This window comes from Symphalangus syndactylus, chromosome 19 (genome assembly GCF_028878055.3).
Source record: "Symphalangus syndactylus isolate Jambi chromosome 19, NHGRI_mSymSyn1-v2.1_pri, whole genome shotgun sequence".
Lineage (NCBI taxonomy): Eukaryota > Metazoa > Chordata > Mammalia > Primates > Hylobatidae > Symphalangus > Symphalangus syndactylus.
In genome coordinates this window covers 10,826,443-10,847,554 of record NC_072434.2, presented here as the reverse complement: position 1 = coordinate 10,847,554, position 21,112 = coordinate 10,826,443, and the positions used below count along the sequence as shown (strand labels likewise).

The 21,112-nt window shown below is 46.3% G+C and overlaps 2 protein-coding genes across 2 annotated transcripts in view; one reads left to right on the top strand and one right to left on the bottom strand.

Annotated features, from left to right (window-relative positions):
- The window catches only part of PACC1 (proton activated chloride channel 1), a 70,314-nt gene extending 63,264 nt beyond the window's left edge, over window positions 1–7,050 (bottom strand). Inside the window, exons 1-2 of the mRNA XM_055233481.2 lie at window positions 6,866–7,050; window positions 5,969–6,072 (exon numbers count right to left, since the gene is read on the bottom strand). Of these exons, the coding sequence (XP_055089456.1) occupies window positions 5,969–6,004 (36 nt within the window). The 5' untranslated portion in view covers window positions 6,005–6,072; window positions 6,866–7,050. The remainder of the gene's footprint in view (window positions 1–5,968; window positions 6,073–6,865) is intronic.
- A 75-nt stretch (window positions 7,051–7,125) lies between these two features.
- NENF (neudesin neurotrophic factor) lies at window positions 7,126–20,738 on the top strand. The gene is made up of 4 exons (XM_055233492.2): window positions 7,126–7,368; window positions 17,211–17,271; window positions 19,009–19,112; window positions 20,423–20,738. The coding sequence occupies exons 1-4, from the start codon at window positions 7,204–7,206 to the stop codon at window positions 20,597–20,599; spliced, it is 507 nt and encodes a 168-aa protein (XP_055089467.1). The 5' UTR covers window positions 7,126–7,203; the 3' UTR covers window positions 20,600–20,738.
- The last annotated feature ends 374 nt before the right edge of the window (window positions 20,739–21,112 follow it).

Sequence of the window (21,112 nt, the reverse complement as noted above, 5' to 3'; positions counted from 1 at the left end):
ACAGGTGCACACCACTACACCCAGCTAATTAAAAAGAAAATTTTTTTAGAGACGGTTTCGCCTTGTTGCCCAGGCTGGTCTTGAACTCCTGAGCTCAATCAAGTGATCCTCCCACCTCAGCCTCCCAGAGTGTTGAGATTATAGGTGTGAGCCACTACGCCAAGCCAAGGCCCAGATTTCAACTCAAAAAGTTAAGTATTTGGGATATGTCTTAACTCCTGGCACCCGGGCAATAGCCCTGGTACAAAAAGAAGCTATTTTAGGTGTTCCAGAACACCAAACTAGAAAACAATTACGGGCTTTCCTAGGGATGGCAGAATTCTGCCATTTATGGGTACCCAGATTTGGGATATGGCCAAGCCTTTAGATGACGCTGTATGAGGAGCAGACTCACATCCTTCTGAACGGGATAACAATTATAAACACGCTTTTAATACTCTCTAAAAGTACATCTCCAGCCTTAGGAATCCCCAGTCTTGACAAACCAGTCTTCGTTTACGTGGCTGAAAAACAACAAACAGCCCTGTGCATTCTTGTCCAGAAACTAGGAGATATCCCTTAACTGGTGGCATACTTTTCTAAGCAATTACACCATGTGGCTTCAGGATGGCCCAGATGTCTCAGAGCAGTGGCAGCAACTGCTTTTCTGGTAGATGAAGCTAACAAATTAACTTTGTGGCAAAATCTGGAGTTTTTGACCCCACACCAAGTCCAAGAGGTTCTAGAAGCTAAAGGACACCTATAGATAACCAAGATATGCTTATTAAAGTACCAGGCTTTATTGTTTAGACACTCCTGATATTACTCTTAACGGATGTCAAACCTTAAGCCTGGCTACTTATCTGCCTGAGGCTATGGACCCTCTAGATCATTCTTGCATGCAAGTTATGGAGCAAATTTATTCCAGCTGGGCAGACTTAAAAGATGAGCCACTAGATAATCCTGAAATAGAATGGTTTACAAATGGGGGCAGTTTTATGTATCAGGGAAACTGGAGAGCCAGATAGGCTGTTGCCAGTTAGCATGAGGTAGTCGAAGCCCAGGCTCTAACAGCTTCTAGCTCAGCTCAAAAAGGAATTAATGGGCTAGGTGTGGTGGCTCACACCTGTAATCCCAGCACTTTGGGAGGCCGAGGTGAGTGAATCACCTGAGGTCAGGAGTTTGAGATCAGCCTAACATGACAAAACCCCTTCTCTACTAAAAATAAAAAAATTAGCTGGGCTTGGTGGTGGGCACCTGTAATCCCAGCTACTCGAGAGGCTGAGGAATCACTTGAACCCAGGAGACGGAGGTTGCAGTGAGCCAAGATTACACCATTGTACTCCAGCCTGGGTGACAGAGCAAGACTCCATCTCTCTCTAAAAAAAAAAAAAAAAAAAAAAAAAAAAAAAACAAGCAGTTAATGGCTCCTACCATAGCCCTTCAATTGGGAAATGATTTAAGAGTGAACATTTACACTGACTCCAAGTATGCCTTTCTGGTCTTTATGCTCATGTTATCATTTGGAAGGAACAGAGATTCCTAACTGCTGCTAAGGGTTCCCGTATAAAATACCACTTGGAAATTTTAAATCTACTAGATGATGTCCTGCTATCAAAGGAAGTTGCTGTGAGTCACTGCAGGGGGCATCAGAAGGGAGACTCCACTATAATAAAAGGAAATTCTTTTGCAGGGGCTGTACCCAAGGCAGCTAGCTGCATTAAGGGAGCCAGCCAACTTTGTGGGCATGTTGGTACCCACTGCCCTGGTGATGATAAAGCCACAGTATACTAAAGGAGAACAGGAATGAGCTAAAACCCCTGGATTAACTTTAAACACTTCCAGATGGCTAATTGACGAAAATGACAAGCTATATGTACCAAAGGCTGATCAATGCAAAGTAGTTAAACATGTGCATGACTCCACTCATTTGGGAAGAGATTCCCTATTTCAATTGATGTCTTTTTATAGGAAAAACCCTTCTTAAAACAGCAAAACAAGAGACTTGGGCCTGTGAACTATGTGTCCAAAATAACCCAAATAATCAACCTTTACCTCCTCCTTTAGTAAAGCCTGTTCAGCACAGGGGAACATACCCAGGTGAAGACTGGCAAATAGACTACACTCAAATACCCCCATGGGAAGGATTCAAATATTTATTAGTATTCATTGATACCTTTACTTGTTGGATTGAAGCTTTCCTACCTGGTCTGAAAAGGCAACTGACATTTCTAAATTTTTATTAACGGAAATAATCCCTAAGTACCTTTACCTCTTCCTTTAGTAAAGCCTGTTCAGCTCAGGGGAACATACCCAGATGAAGATTGGCAAATAGACTACACTCAAATACCCCCATGGGAAGGATTCAAATATTTATTAGTATTCATTGATACCTTTACTTGTTGGATTGAAGCTTTCCTACCTGGTCTGAAAAGGCAACTAACATTTCTAAATTTTTATTAACGGAAATAATCCCTAAGTACCTTTACCTCTTCCTTTAGTAAAGCCTGTTCAGCACAGGGGAACATACCCAGATGAAGATTGGCAAATAGACTACACTCAAATACCCCCATGGGAAGGATTCAAATATTTATTAGTATTCATTGATACCTTTACTTGTTGGATTGAAGCTTTCCCTACCTGGTCTGAAAAGGCAACTGACATTTCTAAATTTTTATTAAAGGAAATAATCCCTAAGTTTGGGCTGCCTAAAAGCTTACAGAGTGACAGTGGCCCATTTTTCACAGCAACAAGAACTCAAAATGCATCACTGGCTCTAGGAATTCAGTATCGCCTTTATTCAGCATGGAGGCCACAGTTTGCAGGAAAAGTAGAAAAGGCCAAACTTCAAAGAGGACTCTTGCCAAGTTATGCCAGGAAACATCAGAAACCTATTTGTCTCTATTGCCTGTGGCCTTGTTGCTAGTTTTGGCTGCCCCTAAGGGAAACTTGCAGCTCAGCTCTTTCAAAATAATGTATGGAAGTCCTTTCTTAACTGCAGATTTCCTAGTAGATACAGATACTTTCAAATTACAGCACTACGTTATTAACTTAGGTCGGGTGCAAAAAGCTCTTCTTGAATATGGAAATCAGAGACTTCCTCCCTCCACTAAGGAAGAAAATGTTATAATCCAGCCAGGAAACTGGGTTCTATTAAAAACTTGGAAGGAAGGGTCTCCATTAGATCAACTTTCCCCAAAGTACTTGTACAAAGTACCCTACCAAGTACTCCTTAGTACCCCAACTGCAATTAAACTTCAAGGAATAAGCAGCTGGGTTCATTTATCTCGAATTAAACCCATTTCTTATGAAGTCCCACAGGCTGCTGGAACTTAGGAGACTGATCTCACTTATTCCTGTGTACCAACCACTGATCTCTGGCGCCTGCTCAGAAGAAACAAGAAGGATGAATAACTTAAAGATTTGGATTAACACTTAATTCTGCGCATGTATTGGAACCAGCTAAGAAGCAATCTCTTTGCCAAATGGGCACAAACTTTAGCCTGCCTACACAACAACACTAATTGCTGAGTATGCACGGAACTAATGCCTCCCCCACCTCAGGCTGCCCTGGCACATCCTGCCAGCCACTATGAGCATATGGGGAAATTATTATGATTGGGGTAAATGGACCACCCTTTTTCCCTTCTACTATAGAAACACAGGGCCCAGCCATTTCCCTTCCCACCATGAAACAAGCCTCTTTTTCGTTTGATCAGAAAATTAAACTCCACTCTCATGTAAGGTTATACTGTACACGATGAATGGATGACAGCTGTCTAAGTTCAGGTATTAGGCAGAGTGCCCCTATGCTTTGAAAGACAATAGCAGTGATCACCACACTGAAACCTGTAACATGGAATGGTTACTACCCCAACACTATAATTGCATCCTTCTTGTAACCAGCCAAATGTGGATGGGATGGCAAAATGAGTCTTTATGGCTAGGTGCTTGTATTTCTCCTTGGGGTTGGTTATGGGCATGTGGGTCACATGGCTGGCCATATATGCCTTATAATTGGACTGGAAGATGTACATAGGGTCATCCTCATCTTCCAGGATGTATCCTCACTAGATTATAATCTCTCCCATCTAACTGGGAAACTGTAAAAGCTTGTCATAAGTTACAAAAGCAGTCTTCTTGGTTGTTTTACCCATTGGCTATCTGTCACACGTGTCCATATAAAAGACCACCTAAAAAGGCTTTGTGCGAGGAACAAGGCTGTTTATTCACTTGGGTGCAAGTGGGCTGAGTCCGAAAAGAGAGTCAGCGAAGGGAGATAGGAGAGGGGCAGCTTTATAGGACTGAGATAGGCAGTAGAATGTTACAGTTAGAGGTGGTTATCTATTGTCAGCAGAGGAGGGGGTCACAAGGTCCATGGTGGGGAGATCATAAGATTCATTGTCCAGAAGAAGAATGTCACAAGGTCGATTGATCAGTTGGGGCAGGGCAGGAACAAGTCTTAATGGTGGAACGTAGTAAGGCTGGTCAATCAGTTACAGCAGGAGCTTCTTTTGTTTCACTTCTTTTTTGTTTTTTTTGGCTGCTCCAGACTTCTTGGCTCCTGCAGGCCATCTGGACTTATATGTGTGCAGGTCACAGGGGTTACAATGGCTGAGCTTCAGCTCAGAGGCCTGACACTATCTTCTCCCCACAGGCAGCCACAAGTGACATTGAGCTTCAAGACAAAGCCGTAGCTAAACACAGCTGCAGTTTTCAATAATACACGCTATCCCTTACCCTCTTGACTGAAGAAACATCTCAAATTAGACAGATAGCCTTGTGAAACTATGGCTCTGGACATGTTAACAGCAGCTCAAAGGGGGAACTTATGCTATAATCAAAACAGAATGTTATGCATACATTCCAGACTATTCACATAATATTACTCAGGCCACAAAAGACTTAGACACCCACATCTCTGCCATTGACACGCTGTCAGTTGACCCCATATCAGCTTGGTTCTAACAACTGCCTAGTCCTCGGGAAACTTTTTTTGTTTAGCATGCTTGGGATAATTCTATTCATTCTGTTTTGTGCTGTGGAATATACTGCCTTGTACTTTTTATGTAGGAATAAAAGTTAAGCTTACTCAATGCTTCTTTAAATTTAACACATTAATTTTCTAGATTTCACCTTTTTCTGGGACTTAGAATTATGTATGATTGGTTCTCACTATACAGATGCTTTCTGACTGGCTAGCTCTCTACTTTAGGCAAAGGGATCCTAATGGTTAGGCAGGAATATCATTGCTTCTGTTCAGCTTGAAGAAGTTACTGAAGATGGATCTCTGTCCCCCTGCACCCCTTAGGATTAAAGGTCTCCTCGTAAAAAGGAGGAGGGAATTATGTCTGAAGTGTCCTAACCAGAGTGACTCCATCTTGAATAAAGGTCAGATAAAGCCAAACCTGCTAGGCGACTTTCCCAGGAAGACAGGCACTCTTCACAAGATGTTTATGGTTGAGGAAATGAGATAATGGAAAAAGGCATTCTTAGTTTAAAAATGAGTTTCACTTTAAAGATAACAGTACACCCATAAATTCTCCCTGAAATCAATAGTTACACAAGAGAATAACAATAGTAATAGTCTGTAACAAGCTGATCATAGGCTTTTGTAATAAAGTACAATGGTTTTAGCCCTATAAAAGCAAGCATTACATTGAAGGCAGGGGTGCCCCTATATAAGCAGTACTTGCTTAGTACTACTTGCAAGCAACGATACTACTCGGAAATAGAGTAGTACTATTATTAGAAATGGAGTAGTTTCTAATAAACTATTTTGACTACTATACTCTGCGACTTGCCCTGATTCTTTGCCGCGGACGTCTAAGAACCTGCTCTTGGGTCTGGAATGAGACCCCTTTTCTGTTAATTCCTCTATTCCATTTACTCAGAGTAAAAGCCAGTCTTGAAAATAACCTGTGAAGCCCCCAAGATCCACCCTCACTCCCTTACCCCCTTCCTTCCTGACTTCACCTACCCGTCTTACCTTCGCTTGATCCTCCAGCAAGCCAGGCATCCTCATTCCTCCACATTTATGCGCCTGATCCTTTGACCACAGTGCTCTTCCCTCTAGACCCCCTCCTTCGCCTCCTGTAGATTTTAATGCAAATACCATGTTCTCAGTGAGGCCTTCCCTAACCTGCCTATTTAAAATGACCATCCCAAAAGCGGGCACCTTTCCTCACACCTATAATCCCAGCACTTTGGGAGGATGAGGTGGATGGTTCACTTGAGGTCAGGAGTTCGAGGCCAGCCTGGCCAGCATATAGTGAAACCCCATCTCGACTAAAAATTAAAAAAAAAAAAAAAAATTAGCTAGGCGTGGTGGTGGGTGCCTGTAATCCCAACTACTCTGGAGGCTGAGGCAGGAGAATCACTTGAACCCGGAAGGTGAAGGTTGCAGTGGGCCGAGATGGCGCCACTGCACTCCAGCCTAGGCGACAGACTCCGTCTCAAAAATAAATAAATACATAACAATAAAATAAAATAAAATAAAATAAAATGTCCATCCCAGTGCTCCGTATCTCTTTGCCTCGCTTTTTCTCCCTAGTATTTACCACCATCTAACATACTACTTAGCATCTTATTGTCTATCTGCCCACACAATGTAAGCTTCACGTGGGCATGGATCTGTCTTGTTCAGTGATGAGTCCCCAGTGACCTGGTACATGGAGGTACTCAAAAAATATTTGTTGCATAAAGTAATGAGCAAAGTTTGGCACAAATGTCAGCTATTACTATTTCAGGGCATATCGGTGACAGCACCCTACCCTTCGCAAAAATCTCCTTGGGAACCAGAAACTTAAACACAACTAGGAAGAAAAAAAATCAGCCAAAAATAAAAGCAAATTAAGACAGTTGGGGTCTTATTTTAGAAATATACCTTTCTAGGTCCTGGTATGTCGGGCTCTGTCATCTTTCTACCTGATCGAGGAACTACTGTGATATTTTTTGGTAACTTCCAGTCTGTAGTTTGGATTTAGGAGTTCAGGATTCCAATCCTAGTTTCCAGGTTCCAGCTGCGCGGCCCGAGTAGCCCGGCCAGCCCCACCCCGGGGCGCAGGAGGCGCGCGGAGGGCGGGGGTTCTTGGTTCCCCGCCCTCGGGGAGGCTCTGGACGCGGGGCGGGACTCCGGGGCGCGGGGCGGGACTCCGGGGCGCGGGGCGGGCGTGCTAGGGCCCCGCCGCCCTGGCCTGCCGTGCCTTTCGCTGCGCGCTCGGCATGGCGGTCCCCGCGCCGCGGCGGCTGGCAGCGCTGGCCCTGGTCCTGGCGCTGGCCCCGGGGCTGCCGACAGCCCGGGCCGGGCAGACGCCGCGCCCTGCCGAGCGGGGGCCCCCAGTACGGCTTTTCACCGAGGAGGAGCTGGCCCGCTATGGCGGGGAGGAGGTAGGCGGGGCGGCGCGGGCCGAGGGACCCGGGGTCGCGTCCGGTCTGCGGCGAGCCCAGCGGGGACCCAGGAGGCGCCGGCGGCCCAGGAAACTCTGGGGGACGCGCAGCCCGCGGCGGGCGCCCTGGGCCGGCGGGGGGCCTCTTCTCTCTAGGCCCGGATGGATGGCGGAGGGGTGAGGGCGAGTCCTCAACAGTCGGAGCGCCCCGCTTTGCCCGCACACCCCACCCTGAACTTCCCCCTCGGTCCCCGGGAGATTTCCCCTCTGGCCGCCTTTTCGTTGATGATCTGCGTACAGACCTCAGAACTTTTTGGTTTTCATGTTAGCATCGGCCGAGGCGTTTACTGTGCCCACGCATAGTGGGGAGTGGCGGGGGACGGAGGGAGGGAAGCAGAGCCTGCTCCCTGGGTTAGGTGGGAATTGAGACAGGTCCTGGGATAAGCCAGCCTTTGCCTGCACTTCCTTTTCCTGCCCCTGTATCCGAGGCCTCTGCATCGGACTCCTCAAACCCACTTTTAGGTCATGTACCCCTGGGGCTCAGCCAAAGCTGGAAGCGAGCGCAGAGGGTGGACTGGAGGTTAAGAGACCCCCACACGCACCCCCAGACACGTCAATAGAGACCCCCCCACACACACACCCACACGTCAGTAGTCTAGAGGCGTCCAGAAAACTCACAACCACCTGTCCACCTGGGTTGGTTGGGACTGGTGCGGTGGCTGTGTCGTGCGGCAGCATCTTGCCGCCCCACAACAAGGACCACCAGGGGGCTGATGGTCCTTAGATGCGGAGCGGGGGAACGGCATTGGGGGGAGGTCATAGTACCATAGTATTTCAGAGCCGGCAGGAACCCATCTCCTGCTTTTACACATAAGGAAACTGAGGCCTGCCACCTGTTAGTGGTAGAGCAGGAAGGGGCCTGATGTTTTTCAAAACCTTCCGGCCTGGTCTCCCTAATTCCTGAGTTAATTGGCCTTATATGGACTAGGATTGCATGGGGGTCAGGAACCTGGCCCTTAGGCAGTGATGCCAGTTTGGGCATCATTTGTGAAGGGGCCGTTTAGAACCATGAGTCAGTGAGGACACCAAGGGAGGGAGACATGGCTGGGATGTGAGGATGTTAAGGGATGCCTTTTTGCCGGTAGCAGAGAGAACCAGATGGTTCAGAGTCCAGGCATCTGTGCAGAAAAGAGTTAACATGGCAGGCCTGCTCTCCTTAGAAAAGCCTGCTTGCAAGGGTGGGACTTGTCTGGTGTCTGGATTTCTCACCCTTCCCTACCCAATAAGGGTGGACTCACTTGCCTAGGCTGTATATACAGATGGTGTGGTTAGTATTGAACACTGTATATGCTAGGCAGAGGGTGCCCTATGTGACCAGCCCCCAGTGAAAACCTTGGGTGCTGAGTCTAAAGGGCATCTCCAGCAGAGGAATGTTCTGCCAGAAGAATGGCACATACTGTCAAGTTTTGTTGCTGGGGGAAGAGTGTGCTCTTCCTCACGGGAGGGAGAGAGCATAGGAAACCTGCACATAGATTCCCCTAGATTCTCCCTCTGTGTTTTTCCTTCCCAGCTGTGAGTAGAACTATATGCTGAGTTCTTGGAGTCTTCCTTCTAGGGACTCTCCAACTGACCCAATGATCTTTGGGACCGCTGGCACAAAATCTAAGGAAAGAGAGAGTTCACCACTGAGGTTACAGCAAGAGAGCCAGATGAGGACTGAGAAAAGACCCTTGGTTTTTTGATGTTGATGTTATAGATTGAAATTTAACTGAGAGAAACAGAGAGAGGACCTTGAGATGGAAACAGCGGTAGGAAACAATTGTTTTGGGAGTGGAGCCCGAGGATCTCTGTAGGTGGAAGGAAGGAGCCAGAGAGAGGAGGGGAGTGAGGGACGAGAGAGGCAGTTGAGTGCAGTGGGTTCAAGCTGTGCTGCGCTGTTGTTTGACCTAGATTGTTCTGGTCTATGGCCTGTTATCCAGAAATAATTATTAACACCCTTTCACTCAGAAGTGTCACAATTTGTATAATACATTGGATCATACCTGGTTTTGAGTCCCTGTTCTGCTGTGTGATTTGGGGCAAATTACTAAACCTCTCTAAGTCTCTACTTTGTTCATCTGTAAGATACTTGGATTAGTCAAGGTTTCACCAGGGAACAGAACCATTTGGATATCTATATCTATACAGTTGATCCTTGAGCAACACAGGAGTTCGGGGTACCGACCCCCATGCAGTCAAAAATCTGCGTATAACTTTCTTTTGTTTTAGAGGCGGGGTCTTGCTATGTTGCCCAGAATGGAGTGAGTGGCTTTTCACGCAGTCATGATGCACTACAGCCTGGCACTCCTGGGCCCAAGTGATCCTCCTGCCGCAGCCTCCCAAGTAGCTAGTATTACAGGTGTGCACCCAGCCATGTATAACTTTTGACTACCCCCAAAACTACAGTTTTTTTCTTTTTTCTTTTCTTTTTTTTTTTTTTTTTTTTGAGACAGGGTCTCACTCTATTGCTAAGCCTGGAGTGCAGTGGCAGGAACACAGTTCACTACAGCCTCCTCCTAGGTTGAAGCAGTCCTTTACCTCAGCCTCCCCAGTTACTGGCATTACAGGTATGCACCACCACACCTGGCTATTTTTAATTTTCTGTAGAGATGGGGTCTTCCTGTGTTGCCCAGGCTGGTGTCGAACTCCTGGGCTCAAGCAACTCTTCCACCTCAGTTTCCCAAAGTGCTGGGAATACAGGTGTGAGCCTCCATGACTGGCTCAAAACTTAATTACTAATAGCCTACTGTTGACCACAAGACCCAAGAACATAGTCGATTACCACATATTTTGTATACATATTATATACTGAATTCTTATAGTAATGTAAGCTGGAGAAAAGAAAATGTTACTAAGAAAATCATAAAGAAGAGAAAATATACTTATTATTAAGTGAAAGTGGATCATTATAAAGGTCTGCATCCCGAGAAGGAAGAGGAGTGGTTGGTGTTGCTCTCTCAGGGATGGCAGAGGTGGAAGAAAACCCACATATAAGTGGACCCATGCAGTTCAAACCTGTGTTGTTCAAGGGTCAACTATATATAGATAGAGAAATGGTTTATCATAAGGATTGGTTTACACGATCGTGGGGGCTGGCTGGGCAAGTTGGAAATACATAGAGCAGGCTATCAGAAGGGGCAGGCTGGAAGCCCTCAGGCAGGAGCAGATGCTGTAGCCCACGGGTTTTTGGTTTTTTTTGTTTTGTTTTGTTTTGTTTTGTTTTTTTGAGATGGAGTCTTGCTCTGTTTCCCAGGCTGGAGTGCAGTGTTGTGATCTCAGCTCACTGCAACCTCCGCCTCCCATGTTCAAGCAGTTCTCTACCTCAGCCTCCCAAGTAGCTGGGATTACAGGCACCCACCACCACGCCCAGCTATTTTTGGTATTTTTAGTAGAGACAGGGTTTCACCATCTTGGCCACACTGGTCTTGGACTCCTGACCTCGTGATCCACCCGCCTCAGCCTTCCAAAGTGCTGGGATTACAGGCATGAGCCACTGTACCCAGCCTTGTTAAGGTCTTTCAACTGTGAGATTAGGCCCACCCAGATCATCTGGGATAATCTCCTTATATAAAGCCAATTGATTGTAGATGTTAAACACTTGTAAATACCTGCACAGCAATATCTAGGTGAGTATTTGATTGAATAACTGGGTACAGTAACCTATGCAAATTGGCACATAAAATAAATCATCACAGTGGTTATAATAAGAGTTCCTACTTGGCTGAGTGTGGTGGCTCACACCTGTAATCCCAGCACTCACTTTGGGAGGTCAAGGCAGGAGGATTGCTTGAAGCCAGGAGTTTGAGACCAGCCTGGGCAACATAGAAAGACCTCACCTCTACCAAAAAAAAAAAAAAAAAAAAAAAGAGTTCCTACTCTAAGCAGGTGTTTTGTGAATGCCTGCATTAAATGAGATGGTGGTGTGCACAGGCTTAGCATAGGCCTGGAATAGGGCTTAGCACCATAAGTCTTACTATGTTAGCTACTATTATTTTTACTACCTTATTAAAGATACAAGCAAGAGGCATTATAACAGGTCCACGGTCCTTTCATGCACTACAGAAATCTAATAAGCTCTGAAACCTAGACATTTTTGTTTTTCACAAGTCATTTGACAGCAAAACCCAACTTGATCTGAAATCACTTGATGACAGAACCTTGTTGGAGCTGCTATGAGTCTACGTTAGTCTTTATCCCATTTACTGTGAATGTTCATGTTTCACTGGAGAAATACTAACATATTTGATTATGGGTGTTGCCTTGGACCTCCCTAGAGGTATTGCATAATATATGGTATGTTCCCCATAACACCTTTCTAAAATCTGACGTATTCTCATATTGAAAACATGTCTGACCCCCAAGAGTTTCTGCTGTGGGATTGTGGACCTGTGTAACAAGTCTTTCTGAAACATCCAGCAATGAGTGACTTGCTTCTAGTCTATATAAAACCTTCTTTCTTGGATGAGAGCCAAGGCAGACCCGCCTCTGTCAGTCACACATCCCACTGTGTGGTTCAAGGTGAGAGAGCTCAGACACCCACGCAGGGATTTGCGTAGTTTCTCCAGTGGCAGCTTCAGATGGGAAATCCATGAAGCGTGGGTGTCCTGGCTACTGGTGTCTTTCACAGAACCACACTGTGTTCTGGATCTACTGCACCAAGAGCCAGTTCTTTCCTTTTAGGCATTGTAGGGCCTCAGAGTGATCCATAGCATGGCTCCCTAAATCATTCACATATGGGAATGGAAAAATCTTTGGTATACATTAGTCCTCTTCGAATGCTTGCTGAAAATCTGGGCGGGGTGTGGTGGCTCACGCCTGTAGTCCCAGCAGTTTGGGAGGCGGAGCTGGGAAGATCGCTTAAGCCCAGGAGTTTGAGACCAGCCTGGGCAACATAGTGAGACCTTGTCTCTATTTTAAAAAAGAAAAAAATCTGGACGGCATCTCCTTGGTGCTTCTTTAAAACTCCATTCTCCCAGTAATTCTAGTAAGGGTTGTATAGAAGAGGTGATTTTGAGGACCTCTTATGTAGATGACAGGTTATAGAGTGAGTGTGTTGAACAAAAATGAAAATAGGGAAAAAAAAAGGTAGTGTGTTGCAGAGTGCCTTTATTTGGCGCTTGTTTTCTTCAACTCTTGTCAAAATTGCCCTGATAGGTAGAGATATTGCTTGCACATGTTCACCGGTAGCTTTTGCCTTGTCACACACCTGTTAATGATAGCAGGGTTTCACTGTCTACAAACTGCAGGCCAGAGATTGGCATTCAAGTTTTCAATAAGGAAGAATTGCCCTAGGAAGGGCAAAGGCTTAGAATCAGACAGGTATGAGTCTGAATCTTGACTTTTTATTTACCAGCAGAGAAACCGTTGACAGGTTATGTAAACTCTAAGCCTCAGTTTCTTCACCTACAAAATGGGTATAGTAATAACTGTCTCACAAGGTTATTTTATTTTAGTTTAGTTTTTTTTTTTTTTTTTTTTTTTTGAGATGGAGTCTCGCTCTGTCGCCCAGGCTGGAGTGCAGTGGCGCAATCTCAGCTCACTGCAAGCTCCGCCTCCCGGGTTCACGCCATTCTCCTGCCTCAGCCTCTCCGAGTAGCTGGGACTACAGGCACCGCCACCACGCCCGGCTAATTTTTTGTATTTTTTAGTAGAGACGGAGTTTCACCGTGGTCTCGATCTCCTGACCTCGTGATCCGCCCACCTCGGCCTCCCAAAGTGCTGGGATTACAAGCGTGAGACACCGCGCCCGTCCGATTTAGTTTAGTTTTTGAGACAAAGTCTCGCTCTGTCACCCAGATTGGAGTGCAGTGGCTGATTTTGTTTTGTTTTGTGTGTGTGTGTGTCTGTGTATGTGTGTGGTTTTTTTTTTTTTGGAGACGGAGTCTTGCTCTGTCATCAAGGCTGGAGTGCAGTAGTGTGATCTTGGCTCACTGCAACCTCCGCCTCCCGGGTTCAAGCAATTCTGCCTTAGCCTCCCCAGTAGCTGGGATTACAGGCACCTGCCACCACACCCGGTTAATTTTTGTATTTTTAGTAGAGACAGGTTTTCACCATGTTGGCCAGGCTGGTCTCAAACTCCTGACCTCAAGTGATCTGCCCACCTCAGCCTCCCAAAGTGCTGGGAGCCACTGTGCCTGGCTGTTTCTGTGTCACTTCCATTCCTGTGTCTGCATTTATACTCCCAAGCCTTCCACCCACCCTCCACCTTCTCAGTTGTCATTTCCGAGGCCTGAGAGTCTGTGCCTGGAGGCCGTGCTATCCATGGATGTCCATCTACACTGGGTCAGAACTCACCACCACAGCACGCTCTGTTTACTGATAAGACTGTTCCTCTGCATGGCGTATGAGGTATCTATGTCACTCTGAGGCCTCAAAAACGCTAAACATTCTTTTCTTCCCCTATAATATGACTTCCTCTTAGCACTTACACCTTCAAGTAAGTAGTTTAAGGAGGAGATAAAAATTTTACTGTTAAAAAAAGGAAATTGCTGGGCACAGTGGCTCACACCTGTAATCCTAGCACTTTGGAAGGCCAAGGCGGGTAGATCACCTCACGTTGGGAGTTCAAGACCAGCCTAACCAACATGGAGAAACCCCATCTCTACTAAAAATACAAAAAAAAAAAAAAAAAAAGTTAGCCAGGCATGGTGGCACACGTCTGTAATCCCAGCTACTCGGGATGCTGAGGCAGGAGAATCGCTTGAACCTGGGAGACGGAGGTTGCGATGAGCCAAGATCGTGACATTGCACTCCAGCCTGGGCAACAAGATTGAAACTCTGTCTCATAAAAAAAAAAAGATTGTTGGCCGGGCACGGTGGCTCATGCCTATAATCCCAACACATTGAGAGGTCAAGGCAGGCGGATTACCTGAGGTCAGGAGTTCTAGACCAGCCTGGCCAACATGGTGAAACCTGTCTCTACTAAATATACAAAAAAAAAAAAAAATTAGCCAGGCGTGGTGACACATGTCTGTAATCCCAGCTACCCTGGAGGCTGAGGCAGGAGAATAGCTTGAACCTGGGAGGCGGAGGTTGCAGTGAGCCGAGATTGTGCCACAGCACTCCAGCCTGGGCAACTGAGCTAGACTCCGTCCCCCCTCCGCCCAAAAAAGAAAAGAGTGTTAGTGATAAGATGCATGTTATTGTTTATCTTATGTATGTGAATATTATATTTACATGGCTGTTTGCCCATAGAAAATAAGTGTCGGCTGGGCGTGGTGGCTTATGCCTGTAATCCCAGCCCTTTGGGAGGCCGAGGCGGGCAGATCACTTGAGGTCAGGAGTTTGAGACCAGCCTGGCCAACATGGTGAAACCCTGTCTCTGCTAAAAAAACAAAAATTAGCTGGGCATGGTGGCGTGTGCCTGTAATCCCAGCTACTCAGGAGACTGAGGCAGGAGAATCGCTCGAACTGGGGAGGCAGAGGTTGCAGTGAGCTGAGATTGTGCCATTGCACTCCAGTCTGGGTGACAGAGTAAGACTCTGTCTCAGAAAAAAAAAAAAAAAAAGAAAAAAGGAAAAAGAAAAGAAGTATCAAGGAAAAAGCCACAGAATGGAAGATACGACAAAATATTGGGGTTAATTGATAGCTATAATATATTTTTAAAATTGATGTAAATACATAATCCCACTTGATAAATAATCAAAACTGAGGAATAAGGAGTCCTGGTAAAGGAAAGGCAGTGAATCATCACAAAGAAAAATGCTGTCTGCTGGCCTGGAAATCCAGGCCGTTTCAAATGACCCTTGTTAGATGAGGTGGGGCAAGTGTCTACGGCGTCAATGGCAGTCCTCTAGGGCCTGTCTTTAGGAGCGGGTTTGGAGTAATAAAAGGCAGCCCTCTACTGAGCTCCTGTGTCGTGCCTGCTAGGTGTTACATACGCTGTTTTCCTCAGCATTCCCGAGGCAAGTGGGCGCTACCCTCATATGACAGGTAGAGAAGCAGGCCCGAGTGGTTATGAGGCAGTGAGGTGTGTTTCCTTGGGCAAGTTGCTTAGCTTCTCTGAGCCTCAGTAGCTCCTCTGTCCTTTAAATGGGGTCATGAAAACCCTTCACCATAAGCTCCACAAGCGCAAGAACACTAAGGCCCACCCCAAAGTGAAGACCAAGCAGCAGGTGCTTGCAGAGCCTGAGATTCCTATGGACCCAGCAGCGACTCCCACCCTCGCCTGGGCTGTGAGCCACCTGGCTGATGCCCCTGCACCTCTGATGGCACCGAGACAAAGGAGAGATCTGGTCTTGGGTGTCTTGGGACTGTACCCATCGTCCCAAACTGAGCCCAACTTGATGGAAGTTAGAAAAGTCATGCCATCCTTTTTTGTGTAATTCTCTCTTGGGGAAATTCCGAGGTAACATTTTATGCCTGCTAATAGAGCCAAAAAAAGTCTAAAGCCCATTGTTAGTAGAACGGTGGGAAAACAGCATTGCTTACATATCTCTAGCACTATAAATGTTATAGGACAAACTAATAAAATATAAACAGTGATTAAGTTTTCATATACTTAGGCCCAGGAATTCTATATATTGAAATAGGGCACTTTCCTATGCATTCACTGGGTGGAGAGAAATTTTTAAATAAAGACCTCAATGAAATAAGTCACCAAATTAGAAAGTAGTTGATAGAAACATGTATTCATAATGCTGCCATTTATAGTTCTAAGGATTGGAAACCACCCAAATACCCAAAATAGAAAGCTAGCTAAACAAATAGGTACACAAGATCACTAATATAAGATGGGGCCCTTGGCCGGGCATGGTGGCTCACGCCAGTAATCCCAGCACTTTGGGAGGCCTACGTGGGTGGATCACCTGAGGTCAGGAGTTCGAGACCAACCTGGCCAACATGGTGAAACCCTGTCTCTACTAAAAAGACAAAAAATTAGCTGGGCGTGGTGGCGGGTGCTTGTAATCCCAACTACTCAGGAGGCTGAGTCAGGAGAATCACTTGAACCCGGAAGGCGGAGGTTGCAGTGAGCTGACATTGCGCCATTGGACTCCAGCCTGGGCAATAAGAGCGAAACTCTGTATCAAAAAAAAAGATGGGGCCCCATGGAGCTGTTTAAATGACAGTCATTTTGGTGGAAATGTTTATATGAAGGAATGTTACCTGTAAGAAGCAAAATATAAAATAGATTGCTCATATCAGTTACATCCATGTATGTGTATTGATGAAGAGGAAAGGAAATTTGGACTGGTAAGTAATTCATCATTTACTATTCGTTTGAATTTTCATCTCCATGAAGTTGCTTCTGTTCCTGATTTTTTTTTTTTTGAGACGGAGTCTCACTGTGTCGCTCAGGCTGGAGTGCAGTGGCATGATCTTGGTTCACTATGACCTCTGCCTCCAGGGTTCAAGTGATTCTCCAGCCTCAGACTCCCGAGTAGCTGGGATTACAGGCATGTGCCACCATGCCTGGCTAATTTTTGTATTTTTAGTAGAGATAGGGTTTCGCCATATTGGCCAGGCTGGTCTTAAACTCCTGACCTCAGGTGATCCGCCTGCCTTGGCCTCCCACAGTGCTGGGATTACAGGCGTGAGTCACTGTGCCTGGCCCCTGATTTTCTCTATAAGGGAGAGAATTGCCACATTCTTGTCAGGAGACTTTATGACTTTTCCAAATTTCTGTGCGTGGGCATGACGCTGCCCAGGCAGGTGGCAAGCTCGCCAAGGACCAGGCTTAACAGAAGACCGTTGGGACTTGAGCCCCTGCTCTTTGCCCAGCTTGTGATGGGAGAAGATTTTACTAAGCTGCACTGGAAGAGCCGGCCCTTCCCCTCCTCTTCACAGCTTCTCCCCGCTTTCTAGGAAGATCAGCCCATCTACTTGGCAGTGAAGGGAGTGGTGTTTGATGTCACCTCCGGAAAGGGTAAGTGGTGTGGCATTTTGAATCTTCATTTCCAGGGAGCACAGAAGCCAGAGTGAGGAGCACTTGGAGGTGTGAGGAAAGGGAGGGAACATTAGGCAAGTCCTTTTCATTCCATTTTATTTTATTTTATTTTTTGAGATGGAGTTTCACTCTGTCACCCAGGCTGGAGTGCGGTGGCACGATCTTGGCTCACTGCAACCTCCGCATTCTGGGTTCAAGCAATTCTCTGCCTCAGCCTCCCAAGTAGCTGGGATTACAGTCACCATCACCACCTCCGGCTAATTTTTTTGTATTTTTAGTAGAGACGGGGTTTCACCATCTTGGCGAGGCTGGTCTTGAACTCCTGACCTCGTGATCCACCCGCTTCGGCCTCCCAAAGTGCTAGTATTACAGGCGTGAGCCACCACGCCTGGCCTTCCTTCCATCTTAAATGAGCAGATTGAGTTAATGTTTGTCAGTGTTTTGCTTCAGCAGGGGTTTTTTTCCCCCGATAATGACATGCTTCTACTCAAAAGCCTTCCATGGCATTCCATTGCCTGTAGAATTAAATTCAAACTTGATGATTTACCCTAGTTGAAGCAATGAGAGAAGTGTTCTTTAGTAAAGAGTTGGCATTATAGAACATTACAGAACATTTTAGTGCCACTTAATGTAACTACTAATGATATCTTGGAGGTAGTTTTGTATTGGTTCATCTATTATTTGGTAACAAACACTGTTGAATGGAAATAGATTTGGCTTCCACCAACATTTAAGAAGAGGGAACATTTTTCTTGTTTGCATCTTCAATTTTTTTTTTGGAGACAGAGTCTCGCTTTGTTGCCCAGGTTAGAGTGCAGTGATGCGACCTTCTCCACCTGCCGGGTTCAAATGATTCTCCTGCCTCAGCCTCCTGAGTAACTGGAATTACAGGTGCACGCCACCACGCCCAGCTAATTTTTTGTATTTTTAGTAGAGATGGGGTTTCACCATGTTGGCCAGGCTGATCTTGAACTCCTGACCTCGAATGATCCACCCATCTTGGCTTCTCAGAGTGCTGGGATTACAGGCGTGAGTCACCGCACCCAGCCTGCGTCTCTAATATTTTTAAGAGACTATTTTCTCAGTATTAACACTTAGGTGAAAAAAAACAGTGAGAGGGGGGTCAGGCACAGTGGCTCATGCTTGTAATCCCAGTGCTTTAGGAGGCCAAGGTGGGTGGATCATGTGAGCTCAGGAGTTCAAGACTAGCCTGGGCAACATGGTGAAACCCCATAACTTCGAAAAAAAAAAAAATACAAAAATTAGCTGGGTATGGTGGTGCATGCCTGTAGTTCCAGCTACTCTAGAGGCTGAGGTGGGAGAATCGCTTGAACCCGGGAGGTGGAGATTGCAGTGAGCCAAGATCATGCCACTGTACTCCAGCCTGGGCAAGAGTGAGACCCTGTCAAAAAAAAAAAAATAAATAAAAAAAAAAAAAAAAAAAAAAATTGTAGGGGGACTATTCTCATTTTGTATTTTCTGAAAATCCCTTGCTCAGCCTGCATGTGTGACTTACTTCACATTTAGAGTGAGTGGAATCCAACCTGATGGCTGGGGTGGCTTACTGGACTTTGTGTTGCCATTGTTTGGCCTCTCCGTGAGCCTGGAGCCTTTTTTAGGATTGGGTGGGGGCCTTGGGAGTGCCACCACTTGCAGGCTCCTGGTTACTCTGCATGTAAACCCATGCTCACATCTCTTCCTTCCTTCCCACTACAGAGTTTTATGGACGAGGAGCCCCCTACAATGCCTTGACGGGGAAGGACTCCACTAGAGGAGTAGCCAAGATGTCCTTGGATCCTGCAGACCTCACCCATGACACTGTGAGCCAGATTATAAGCCTTTGTAAAATGCTCTACCTCCTTGTCCATGCCTTTTTCTCTTTTGCTTTTTTTTTTTTTGCTTCTGGGCAGGAGCAAGGCTTCCTAACTGGCTTACTTACCCTTCAGTCTGCTTGGTGTGGTGGCCAGGTATTTTCTTGAAATAGATTATCCTACCATGTCACCTCGACTCAGAAACCTTCCACGGCTGCCTGTTGCCTAGAGTCAAGTCCAAACTATTTGGAACTTGTGATCCAACTCAGTGATCATCACAATTTGGCCCCAGCCTGCTTTGGCAACCTAATGCTCCTTATGGTCTGTACCTGCCACCCCATCCCCTCAGCCCCTTACAGCCTTGCTATTAGTCTCAGAGACCCATTCCCCAGGCCATGCTTGGTAGCTTTGTGGATGAACTGGGTTGGGAAGAAAGGTCTCCCTCTATGCTCCTATTTCTGTGAAGGAGAAGATAGCATTAAAACATTTTTTAGGCCAGGAGTGGTGGATCATGCCTGTAATCCCAGCACTTTGGAAGGTCAAGGCAGGTGGATCACCTGAGGTCAGGAGTTTGAGACTAGCGAGGCCAACATGGAGAAACCCCGTCTCTACTAAAAATACAAAAATTAGTTGAGTATGGTGGTGCCTGCCTGTAATCCCAGCTACTTGGGAGGCTGAGGCAGGAGAATCGCTCGAATCCAGGAGGCAGAGGTTACAGTGAGTTGAGATCGTGCCGCTGTGCTCCAGCCTGGGCAACAGAGTGAGACTCCATCTCAAAAAAAAAAAAAATTTTTTTAAACCTATTCAAGGTCTAAATAATCCCAACAGTAAGGCTGGAATTTCCTCTAACTGTGCTCAACATCAAACTGACATTGCGACAAATTGAGATGAGCCAAACTCATAACAAAATGAATGTAACAATATTGCAAAAATGAATGAAGAACTTAAGAAAGGGGAAGGTGCCAAATGTTTAATGGGAGGAGTGTAGAGAGAGGGAGGATTAATCACGGGGAGGAAGGGGATGCAGATGCAATAGGGCACGCCCTGCCCCACCCCAGCGTGCTCTCTGGAGTCTTTCATCCCTGCCATCAGTCAAACCACAAAATGTGATGAAGCATTGCTCCCCATATGTTGTACCCTCCCCCCCCCCACACACACACAGGAGTGTCTCTTAAGCCATTTGTCCAGTATTTGGTTTGTTGAGATATCTTTTCTCTTGCATTAGGGATGTGGGAGGCAAGGCAGGGATGGAGAAAGGCCAGTGCCAAACACTATCCACTTACCCCATCTCCTGTCTTTCTTGGGCTTTTCTCCCCAAGACTGGTCTCACGGCCAAGGAACTGGAGGCCCTGGATGAGGTCTTCACCAAAGTGTACAAAGCCAAATACCCCATCGTCGGCTACACTGCCCGGAGAATTCTCAATGAGGATGGCAGCCCTAACCTGGACTTCAAGCCTGAAGACCAGCCCCATTTTGACATCAAGGACGAGTTCTGATGTTCCACCTGCAGGAGCAGGTTCTTGGGAGCCTGAGGCAGGAAGACACTAGGTGCTGAATCTCCTGCAAAACTGGCTGCCTGGAGGCCCTGAGCCACCCAGATCCGAATAAAACAGATGCTTTCCCTGGAAGAGCAAATGCCTCCTGTTGTCTTTGGTCAGGGGTTCTGTCTACCTGGGGACCCCTGTCCGCACACCAGGGATCAATAAGAGCCAAAGTGGGACACCTCCTAGATGTCAGTATCAGCTGGAATTTTGAGCGACCTTTACTTTATACTTTTCTGTGCTTGACAGATTTTCAGCCATGACCATGTTCACTTTATAATCAAAACAAAAATAAAGGTCCCATTTTTACAAAAGGAGAATTCTTCCCCAGAGGCTATTTCCTTGGAGCCCCGTCAGCACCCCACGTAAGCGAGTGGGCTGTGTTGTTCTTCCATAGTCCTGTGGGGCCGGATGGTGGGGCATTTAGGCAATGGGGCAGGAAAAGAGAGTGATGAGGTGGGAGGGTGG